An 11,657-nucleotide genomic window follows, 5' to 3' on the forward strand; every position below is an offset into this window, starting at 1 on the left:
TTCCCAGGGTCCCAGCTGTGCTTTTATTACAAGCAGCCAAAATCATAGCCGCTTAAGTCATTAACCTCTGCTCCTCAGGCTGTTCGTCTGTAAAACGGGTCCGGTAAAAGCGTTCTCTTTTCTTCTTATTTGGTTTATGGTCTGATGATTGGTAGATTGGAGAGAATGGAAACCCCTTGGGGGCTGGTACTTTCATCTGCTTTGTTCTCTGCCATATCCCCAGGGCCTCAAACCGTGCCTGGAATATAGTAGGAGCTCAATAAGTATTACTTGAATGACTAAGCAAATGGATGGATGAGTGGGGGTTGTGGAGTAGGACAGGAGGGGACAGTGAGAAAGGAAGGTAGCTATGGCTTTGAGAAGTCTTTCAAACAGATCTAAAAACCCCTGGCATCTGTCTTCTGCCTGATATGGTTTGCAAACCACCTCCCTCATCTTCAAGCCCCGTGGTGAACCCTCTTATCCCTCATGCAAAGTCTGATGAGGGAGTTGAGTCTCTTCAGGGACTCTGCCCTTTCCCCGTTTTCAGGGAGCCAGACCCTTCCACCTGGGGCCGTGCTTCCTACTCTCACCCCCCTCCCTCGGTGTCCTCTCCATGCAGCTGGCAGATGGGGAGTGGAAAAACAAGGCTGTGTTCAGGGCAGGGTTTTGTGGGCCATGCCTGAGAGACCTCACATGCTATTGGCTAGAACTCGGTCACATGGGCACACCTGGCAGCATGCCAGGCTGGGAAATGTGTAGCTGTGGTTCTGGAAGAAGAGGGTTTGGGGACCATCTAACCAGTCTCTGCCACCATGGCCATTGCTAGCCCAGAAATTTGATAACCTTAGACTCTTCCATCTCAAGGCACCAGGGGAGGGAAGAGGTACACACTTTCCTTATGCCACTCTACTTTTTCTTTTCTTTCCCATATATACATCACCCTTTCCAGAATTTATTCATTTATTATGATTCTTATTGATTGTTAGTTGCTTCTCACTAGGATGTGGGCAGGAAGATCTTTGTGTATTTTGTTCACTGTCTCCTCAGCACCTAGGACAGTGCCTGGCATGCAGTAGGCACTCGGCATTTATCTAAAGAAAGTTGAATGGAGGTGGGTTATGAATTCCTGGTCTGCAGCCCAATCCCTGGAGCACAAGAAACCCTAGATAGATGGTCAATATCTCCTCTGCCTGCTGGGAAACCCACAGGGAGGCCAGGATTCCAGCTAGGGGTCCAGGAGGGACCTTGGACAAATCCCCCTTCTCCTCTGGAAGTCAGGGAATTGGACCACAAGTTCTAGGGGCCCTTTCAGCTGAGATATCCCGGCACCAGGAGTTCTTGTCAATTCTTCTTGACCCTATTTATTTTCAGCCCACATGTGGATATGCTCAGCAGGCCTCTGCTCCTTCTTCCCAGACCTCACAGCTGGGAAGAGCTTCCTTCCTCCTGCTCCATGGTGCTGGGATGTCTCAGCTGAAAGGGCTCTTAGAACTCATGGTCCAGTTCCTGGAGATGTGGTCTGGAGATCTGCATTTGGCAGGGGTTCATTAGGTGCTTTTAAAAACACGAGACCACCTGAACACACACTAACAGAAGATGTGGACTACACTGTGCTTCTGTTGAAAGAGAAGGAGTCAGACTAGGTCCAGGGAACTGGGAAGGGTGGGGTGAGGGTGCATGAGGTAAGTGAGAATAAAACTCCTTGCAGAGTGGGTTTGAGAATGACTCCATTTTTGTGCAACCAAATGGCAAAATCGCTATATGCGTGTATGTGGGTTTACTTACATTCACAAGTAAGGAAAACAGTGGGAGAGAGGAACCCCCGGTCTGTACCATTAGTTATCTAGCAGTGTGTGCATGCTGAGGGCACGGGAATCAAGGAATAGAGAGGGGTTGGGAGAGAGTATTAATTTTTTCTTACATCTTTGTCATTTTGCTAACTTCAAAAAAAAAGTGCTCCCTTTTATAATCCTAGAAAAATAATTTAATTCATCTCTAAGGAGTCAGACTGCTGGGGGGACATATCCTTGCAGACATCTCCAGCCACTGACAACATGCACGGCTCCGTGGGCAATACTTAGACCTTGGAAGTCATCTGCCAGTGTGCTTTTCCTGAGGCTAGCGGGAGACTTCCCAGAGTCCATTTTGCCATCTGCACCTGTCTGCTTTGGCAGAGGGGTTGATATGATGCAAGTCTCCTGTCCCTTGGAGACTGAGTAAGCGGTAAGTGTCCTCTTTGATCTTACTGCAAAGTCCCTCTCCCCTCCCTGTCTCCACACTCGATGGATGAGATCTGAGGCTGGCTTTAGTGGCTGGAGTGCACTGGAGCTGTCCAGGGCCCGTGAGTAGGAGAGCACAGGTGGGCTTATGCTCTTCCCCATTCCTGCTTTAGAACTTCAGGGACAGCTCCGGTTGCGAGTGTCTTTGGGGGGTCCCCTCTGTGTGCAGACAGGGGTGCACCACCCATCCCCCTAGTCCACCCTGGGGGGTGGTGTCTGTGTACCCGCGGAGGTAGAGAGCTTATCTTGGGAGCTCCACAAGCTGTTTCCTGGCCATGTGGCTCTCCCCTGCGGGAAATCCCTGCAGATGTCTATTTTAAACCTCACTCCCTGGGCTCTGTGCTCATTTCCTTTGCTGTGGGCTCCTTCCTCCAAATGGGAGCCTTCAGCCTGGGTGTTGCAGAGCTGCCTCACTCCAGCTTTCTTGGCTGGGAGCCAATAAGGATGCACCCAGGCCCCAGGCTCTTTTACGGAAGCTGATGCTTTTCACAGCTCTTGGGCCTTCCATCCCATTTGGACGGCCGCTTAGAATAACCTCCAAGGCAGGAGCTGCTGGGAACATCACCTCCACATGACAGAGAAAGTAGACATTCGGAGCAGTTAGAAGGCAGTTCTAGGCTTTTGCTTTCCAGATCAGCCTGCTCAGCCTTGGCTCCACTGTCGGAAGCGAGCCTCCCCAGGCAAGGTCCCCTAAGAGATTTCCATCTGGTGAGCCCACTCCCCAGCTGGAGCTAGTGGGGGAGGGTGGATTCGCGAGCTGGGGGACCATCCAGAGGCTGAGTTGCACCCGTCCGCCTCATGCTGTAGCACTTGAAAGAAGGCCAGAGACTTTGATTATACTAAAGTATAACCAGACATGGAGTTGGGGTCAGAGCCACGTCCTGGTCAAAGGCACGGAGGCACGTGAACAGGGAAGGAAGCCGCACCAGAGAGAAGAGAGGGGGAAGGGGTGTAAAGGGTAGCCAGGATGGAAGACCACGTGGCCCCAGAGAGGGAAGGGGCCTGGGGACTTAGGGATCTAGTGAACTAGCTGGATGTCCCATAACCAGACCTAACCTGTGACAGACCCTGAAGCCTTTCCAGGATCCCCCTTTTCCAGCATGGGGGATCCAATGAGAACAGTGATGGCAGGGTCAGGGTTCTCTCTGACTCAAGGGACACAGAGCCCAGCTCACATTGGCCTAAGCAAAAAGTACAACTTATTGGCTTTACGAACTGAAAACACCGAAAGCAGAACTGGGGAGATGTGGTGGAATCCAGGGGCTCAAGCAACGTCATGGGGCTTGGTCTTGCTCTCTCTGGGTGCCCCTCTGCTTTTCACAGTGCTGGTCTCTCAGGCTCTCTTTCCTCATGGTGGCAAGATGGTTGCCGGCAGCACCAGATATATCCCCACCTCTCAGGAACCCTGGCAGAAAGAGAGTCTCTCTTTCTCCAAGTTTCAAGGACAGACCCAGAATGAAGTTCTCCTGTCTCTGATTGTTCATGCCCATCCCATCTCTGGAGCTGAGGAGATGGGCTATTCTGATTGGTCAGGCCCCAATCACATGACCTCCACTGGAGCCCAAGTGAGCAAAGTCAGCTCCCCTGGAAAGAACACCAGGAACTAAGTGTGGGGGATGGGGGTTTCACCGGGAGCCCCAGGGCAATGGGTCACAAGAAGGTAAGCTATGTGCTGCGACAGCCCTGACACGTTTGGGGCTAACAAGAAACTGTTATTTCTTGCTCCCCTTGGTGGCAAGGGTGGGGGTCCACTTCCTGCAGTCATTCAGGGGCCCAGGCTGATGGAGGCGCTGTCATCTTCAACACGTGGATGCCAAGGACACCCTGGGTGATGACACCCAGCAGGCAGACAGGAGAATAAAGCAAAGCTTATGTTTTGTGGTCCAGCCCCTGCCCAGATGACAGTCATGAATTGTGTTGGCTAGAACCCAGTTGCATGACCACACCTCAGCACAGGAGGAGAATGGGAGAATTTAGTTGTGTTCCCAGGAGGAAGAGGAAGCAGACTCCACCATAAAGGGGGGCAATGCTGGGCAGGCAAAACCAAGGTCTGCCTGTTTTCCACCCAGCTCCTTTCTCTCTTTGCCAAGATGTCCCAGCACACAGCAGTGCTAGCCCACTCTTCTGAGCTGAGGTCTCCCTTATGGTGGTTTGACTGCCAGCTTCCTCTTTAGTGTCTTGCCTGCCCAGCTTCCTGTCCCCTCAGAAGTTGAGGATGATGAAAGTCAGTTATTCTGGATCAATCAGCAAACCCATATGGGCTCCTGGACAGGCAGGCAGTGGAGCAGAAGGAGAGAGAGGACCGTTCTGGCTCCGAGACTCATGACATCTGCATGTCAGCCCCCTTGATCCTTTCCAGCTGTGCTCTCCTGGGGACCTCGCCTGGTCCCTAAGCCAGCAGCATCCTCCTCATCTCCATAGCCTGGAGCCAAGGACAAACAGGGATGGGCGGAGAGGGGCGGCAGGGAGAAGCTGAGCCATCACTCACGAAGGAATGACCTCCCAGCTTTCTGAAGACCTTGGCTGGGAAGGATATGTGTCAGCACTGCTGCCTGCAGCTGCTAATCTTAACTCACTATTCACCCATTCATTCATTAATTCATTCATTCACCTAGGTGTGCTTTGCTCAGCGTGCTTTTGCAAAAAGAAAAGGATATACAAAAAAAGACACAAGATACTAGGTCTACTCTAGAGTTAAGATGATTGGGTTTATGTCAGTTGAACAACTAGAGACAAAGATGAGACAAACTGTAGTTGAATCTCCTCCCATGATTTAGAGATGATGGGACTTTAGGCGGAGAGCCACCCTGGGGTGGGGAGCAGGCATCATGTGACCAGGCACCTGATGTCATCCCAGTGCTGTCAGTGAGCAGCGTCAGCTAGAATGGTAATAATAAACAGAAAGCGGCAGCTACTGCTTACTGAGTTTGGCGGGCACGGGGCTAAATAAATTGCCCAAAGGCAGCGCCCTCTTTCATCCTCCCAACACCCATATAAGACCTAGACTCATCTATCGCTGTTTTTGCAGATGGAAAATCAAGGCTCCAGAAACCTTCGGAAATCTGCCCAAAGTGATAGAGCCGTCCAAAGCGCAGCTCTGGGGCTGGCATTCAGATGTGTCTGACACCCAAATTCAGGTTGACTACCTGTGCGTTAGAGAGTGCAGCTGTCTGCACGGACCTCCGGCTGCCCAGCCAGCAAGCCTGGAGGGTCACCACGAGGAGCTGCTCTGTCCTGAGTCAGCCCTGTGCTGGGCGCTGGTCTAGTGTGCAGAGCGAGAAAGCCTAGTCCTGAGGCTTTGGAGCACAGAGCCGATCCCGGGGACGGCGGCTTCTGTTTCCCCCAGTGACCTCATGTCAGCTGCTGATTTTCTCCCCAAGAATAGCCATCCATCTGAACAGGGCGTCTGAGGATATAGTTCTCCTTCAGCATCTCCAGGCAGAAGTTTGGCAGAAGGAGCGCTTCTCCACCCACTTGGTTTCCTACCCTGTGATGGCTCTTCCATCTGGCTCACTCACTCACTCATTCAACAAATTAGTATCAAGCACCGGCCCTTGCCCCACTGTGGTCAAGGTACCAAAGGGGGCGGGGAAGTGAAATAGATCGCTATGAGAGACACACAGAAAAAGGGCAATCCTAGGGGTCACGTGATGAGGACCATGTCCTGCGCGAGCTAAAAGGAGAGCTCAACCCTGGATCTGGCAGGAGGGGAAGAGGGATGTGCATTAGGGAAAGCTTGGAGGAGGTGGGATTTGAGCTGGGCCTTGAAGAGAGGGTAGGATTTGAAAATGTGTAGCCAAAGAGGACATGCCCGGTGGTGAGAACAGGCACAAGCCTCGAGGTGGGAGCACCTGGCCCTGTCTGGGGAACTGGGAACAGGACCCCGTCCAGAAGATGAGCCACAGAGTCACAATGGCATTAAGGGTTGGTCAGCGACTTGACCCTGGGATCTGTGGGCTGTGGCACAAGCCACCTTTGTCACAGCTCAGCTGCTGTGGAGGGGCATCAGGAGAGCGGGAAATGAGGCCCAAGAGGTCCTGGGAAGACCCATGCTGGTGCCGGTGCTATTTCTCAGACCCCGTCAGCCCAACGGACCTCAGATGCATGCCGCATCGGGGCTGGAAGGGAAATTGACAGAGCAGGTCACCCAGTGATTTGAACTTAAGAAAGAAAAATCGGGAGGATCCCCTTATTCAAAGGGAATCACAGAAACCCCAAAGAGAAAACAACAGATAAGCGGCTTCAGTTAAAGCAGGTTGGGGGGGCCTTCCCATCCAATCTGCCTATCACTCCCGACAGCAGCATCCTGGGCACCCCTGGGGAATCAGAGGAACGTGATTTGAAAACCACTGGTCCAGCCCACCCGATTTTCGTTTTATAGACGGGGAACCTGTAACGGCTGGGAGAAAGCATGCAGGAGCCCAGACAGCTTACCAGTGGGTCAGGGCTCCTCTCCATTTTGTACCTAAGATCAGGGAGAAAGCCAAGATCAGTGCAGAGATGGAGGTGGGAGTGGCCCCCTTCTCTTGGTGGGAATGATGCTCCCAGAGATCCCCTTCTATAACCTGGTGTCAGTTTGTGCTATGCTGTGGCTTATGTCATTGAAGGTGGAGATGTGGCCAGAAAGACAACCTGTACCCACTGCTGTGGGGTTGCAGTGGGTGCTGGGCAAGCACGCTGAAGTCCTAATCTTAAGAGAAGGGCCTTCTGGGTAAAGCAGCTGTTCTCCACATGTGCTGGGTGTTTTATTGTTTACCAAAATGTTTTGGGGTAGGATTCTATTTCATTCTTACAATTAGCCTGTGAGGTCGATATTATCCTTTTTTTTCATGTTAATCAAGGGGAGGCTCAGAGAGGCTGAGTGAGTTGTCCCATGTCACACAGCTGGTAAGGAGGCAGAGTCCCCTCGCCCTGGTCTTCTAACCCCAGGCATAGAGAGTAGAGTGGGAAGGAGGGAGGAGGGTTGTGTGTGTGTGTGTGTGCGCGCGTGCACGTGTGTGTGTGTGTTTTGGGAGGCTCCAGAGAAAAGCAGAGTAGGAGCTGAGGCTGAGAAGGTGCCTGTGCATTATTATGCAGCAATTCTGCTCTTTTAATCATGTGCATCTCACCTAAGACTGTAAGAGCCCAAGGGGAGGGACTCCTGGACCCCCTGTGTCCAGCTCAGTACCTGTCCCGAGACAGGCATTGGGTCAGCGTCACCCCCATGAGTCTGATTAAAGATGGTGCACTTGCGACCTTGTTTCCGGGTGAGGTTGCTTCACACACCAGCAGCTGCCTCGCCCGCAGCGCATCCTGGTCTCTCTGGTCTGACATCTTCCCGGGTCCTCGTCTCCTTTTGCAAATGGAGAGGAACACCAACAGAACTGCTGGCGATGTGTAAGAGGGGAGCCATGAACATGCAAGACATCCTGGCTGGTGGGTCCCTGTCGTCCCTCTTCCCCGACACATGGAGTCATCTCCAGCCTCCCCCTTCGAGGAGCCCTGCCCCTGCCTGGGCTCTACCCGGTGAAGTGGCAGCATTACCCTCTGTTCCTGCAGCTCCAGGAAACAGAACTGTCCTGACGGCCGGCCACTGCAGAGGCTACTCGTCTGGGCTCCGGAGAAGTCTGGGATCGGTGCCCAGTTCAGTACAGGAATAAAGAAGATATCCAAGCTCAACATTCACCCTGTCACAAAGGTCTGGGCAGATTTCTCTAGCTCCTTGGAAAGAAAAATGTGCTACCCACCCCATCTCCTTTATGACCCGCCCCCCTCCTCATCCCTGGGGAGACACCGTGCTCAGACCACAGGCTTTGACATACACAGGAATCTTCTCAAAGAGGTGGGGCTGATGAGAAGTCCCCACCCCCGTGCCCCCTCCCTGCCAAACATCCCAGAGACACTTGCCTCTGAGTGCCCAGACAGCAGACATTCTGGGAGGCCGAGACAGACAGCAGACACTCCTCCAAGGCTTAGCACAGGTGATGTCACACCTGCTACTGTCTCCTTCCCTGACATTAAGGAAACAGCTTCCTGGTGGCAGCCCTTCCCCGCCCATCCTGCCGCTTGGCTCCAGATGCTAAAGGGGGCCCCTTCCTAGGGGCTTGTCCTGTCCCTTAGAGTTCTGATAGTATTTTTGTCCCCAGCAAGCCTGGCATCAAACAAAACACCAGAGTGGAGACAAGGATGAAAAAGCAGGTCCACTTTATTTACAATGATCATTTGGTGACACATAGATCTTTGGGCTTTTTGTGGCCTTCTTGAGACACACCTGAGCAGGGACCCTCTCCCTCTGCTGGGTGAACACATGCCCCTTCCTCAGCTGGCTATGAGAACCCACCTCCTGTCAGGACCCTCCTGCTCTGACCAGCCTCCACTGGAGGTGGGGGGAGGGGGACATCTCTTCTGTGTCCACTTTCTGGGTAGTCAGTGTCCTCAAGCACCTGCCAGAGGTTCTCCTTACCTCCTTTGGAGACCCCATCTTGCTCCTACTTGGAGGCACCTAGTGGGGAACCCCACACATCTGTCTGTGGAGATGGGGGGTGGAGTCTTCTGGGGGTGCCAGGTACCAGGGCACAATCTTGAGCAGCCGCCTGGGGCAGAAGGCTGTTACCTGGTCTAACCTGTTGTTTGGGTTGGTAGGACCAGCCCAGTCTTCTCCAGAGGCAGAGCAGTGAAGTCCAGAAGTCCTCCAGGGGGCAGAGAGGCCAGGAATAGGGCCTGTGAGTATGGCAGCGGACTCCCTTCCCACTTTGGACCTGGTCTCAGGTCTTTGGGGCCACTGTTCGTTCTCTATGAGAATGCCTGCCCAGAACTGGTCCCATCCCAGCAAGGAAGGCTTGACTGGCCAAGGGGAGGACCACCGCTTCCACCTGGCCGGCATCCAAGGCCACCCGCCTGGTTTTCTGGAAACTTCTTTCCCCTTCTTTGAAGAGGTTGTTTTGGGAGGGAGGGGGTGGTCTATGGACAAAGACCTGTTGTAAAGCTTATGGACAATTCCACGATGGAAGGCAGTCAGAAACTCCGGATGTGGGGGGAAAGGTGAACATCGAATACTCTGTTGCTCTCCTCCCCTCTGTCCCCCAATAATCAAGGGCATATCAGGCGTCACCCTGAGCCAGGATGAGACAAGGGGTAGACAACAACTGAGACCACGAGGGAGGCAAGGGGAGGGGCGGGGGGGGGGGGCGCAGGGCACCAGAAGGGAGCCGAAGCGGGCACGGCCAGGGTTGGAGGCTGGAAGTCAGGCCGGCCGGGGCTGGGGCCGCAAGTCCTGCCCCCCCCCCCCCCCCCGCGCGCTCTCAGCGCGCCTGGCCCGCCCGCTCCCTGGGCCCGGCCTTCCAGCGGCGGGGCTGCGCGGGCGGCGGCTGCGCCGGGGCGCCCCGCAGGCTGCACGTCCTCAGCTCCCGGGCCAGGCTGAGCACCTCGGGCCGCTCGCGCTCCTCCGCGTCTGCGTCCTCCTCCTCGTCCTCCTCCTGGATGCTGCTGAGGCGCGGCGCCCCACGGCCGCGCTCGGCGATCGGCGGCCGGTAGGCGCACTTGGCGTTGAGCAGCCAGCGCAGCGGGGCGCGGGGCACCGAGGCGGCGGCGCCCCCCGCGCGGAGGTGCTGCTGGCGCACGTGGCGCGCGTCGCTCTGGCGCTGCAGGCGCTTGAAGTCGCTGAAGGCCGCCAGCGCGGTCTGGCGGAGCAGGCGGGCCAGGGCGCGCGCCTTGTGCGCCCGCGCCAGCAGCACGGCGTGGCAGCGCAGCACCACGGCCTTGTGGCGCGCCTGGTGGCGATAGACCCAGGCGAAGACGCGCGGGTGGCGCCCGTCCGCGGTGCAGTAGGTGATGCGCGGCAGCAGGTAGGCGTGCGCCGGCCGGCGGCCCCCCGAGCCCCCCGAGCCTCCCGAGGCGCCGCGCTCGCACGGCTGCATGCGGATGCCGTGAGGCCCCAGCGTCAGCTTCATCTTGGTGCCCCCGCCCGGCCCGCAGCGCGCCCAGATCTTGCCCACGGCGTCGTCGGTGCAGCCGTCGCCCTTGGCGTGCAGGGTGACGGCGTTGCCCAGGTACCACACGGTGTAGGTCGGGTCCTCCTTGTTGAGCTCCACTTTCTGGCGCCGGCTGCGGAACACGCGGCCCAGGCGCTCCAGCGGCCAGTCGGGCAGCAGGTCCGGGCAGGAGCGCAGGAAGCTGGAGAGGAGCGACGTGTAGGCGAGTCCCGGACTCAGGCTCTTCGTCTTGCACTTGGCCTCGTCCTCCACCAGCACGAATTTGTTGCGTCTCCAGGGCAGCATCGCGGCGGCGGTGGCCAAAGGGGCTGGGGGCACGGGGAGCTCACGGGCGTCCTGCCCGGCGGCCGGGGGAGGGGAGGGCGATCAGAAGCCCGCGGCCCCGGGGTCGCCAGCAGCTGGGTGGCGCCGGGGCCAGTCGGTGTCCGGAGATGCCCGGTGCCCGGCCGGGCTGGCAGCCGAGATGTCCGGGCGGCGGCCGAGCGTCCGGGAACAGCCTCCCCCGGGAGTAGCTCCAGCCGTCCGGGAAGCGAAGAGGGGAGGGGGCTGGGCGTGGTGGAGGCGCCCCCCAGGCCCGAACAGGGGAATCCGTGGTCCCTGGCGCTCAAATTGCGGCGGCAGGGAGGTCGCGGGAGCTGGGTCTGGCGGCTGGCCGCTCGGAGGGGTAAACCAAGAGCGCGATTGCAGTGGGGACTCCTTCAGGCGTCGCGGCTCCACCTCCCGGGGCTGCCTACATCACCGGGCGGGACCGCTAGCTCTCTTGTCCCCTCCCCTCGCCCTCCTCCCTCTCCTCCCCCGCGCCGGCTCGCGCTGCTCTTCGCCCCGGACCCGGCACAGGCGCGGTGGAACGGGTCTAATCCTTCTTACTGAAGGAGTGGGGAAGGAGGGGCGGTTAAGGAGTAGGAATCTTTTGAGATGTACGGGAGGGCTTTGCTAAATGCACATTTCTCTGACCTCCCTGGTGGTCTCCACGCTCCCCTTGGCGCATTCGGGATCCACCTCCTCTCTCCAGGTTTCCTGCTGCCTGTCAGTCACCGCGTATCCCTACCCCCATCTCTGAGTGCTTTTGGGTGGGTTCCTGATGGGGCTGGCCTGGCGCACTTTGCCTCCAGTCTGCACAGCAGAAAGCCAGCTGAGGTGGCCGAACCCTGTAGTGGAAAAGTACTGTCGCTTGGTGAAGCTTTCTCCTCGGTTCTTCCAAGGTCATGGGCCAGGCTGCTGCGCCTGAGCCGGGAGAGCAGTCACTGCTCCAGCGCCTAGTAGAGCCCCTCGCCTGGCCGGGAAGCACAGGGGTACTTTTTGAGGGTCGGGGAACGTTCCGGAGCAGTCCTGGGTCTGTGGGAATTGCAGCTGAAAAGCTCCTTCTGGCCAAAGGGCTACCTCTGGGCCCTCTGAGGATTAAATAGATAAAACTCCTGTTTGCGAA

General features: G+C 56.5%; 1 protein-coding gene across 1 annotated transcript; it reads right to left on the reverse strand.

The window, feature by feature from the left end:
* Positions 1 to 8,427: 8,427 nt before the first annotated feature.
* On the reverse strand, positions 8,428 to 11,384 carry FAM43B (family with sequence similarity 43 member B). The gene has a single exon (XM_047728433.1). It carries the CDS (start codon positions 10,514 to 10,516, stop codon positions 9,542 to 9,544), a length of 975 nt encoding a protein of 324 aa, XP_047584389.1. The 5' UTR covers positions 10,517 to 11,384; the 3' UTR covers positions 8,428 to 9,541.
* Positions 11,385 to 11,657: the final 273 nt, after the last annotated feature.

Source organism: Lutra lutra, chromosome 4, assembly GCF_902655055.1.
Source record: "Lutra lutra chromosome 4, mLutLut1.2, whole genome shotgun sequence".
Taxonomy (NCBI): Eukaryota; Metazoa; Chordata; class Mammalia; order Carnivora; family Mustelidae; genus Lutra; species Lutra lutra.

Excerpts from the sequence above, each read along its gene's own strand:
- FAM43B (XM_047728433.1), bottom strand. The coding sequence starts at position 10,516 with ATGCTGCCCTGGAGACGCAACAAATTCGTGCTGGTGGAGGACGAGGCC.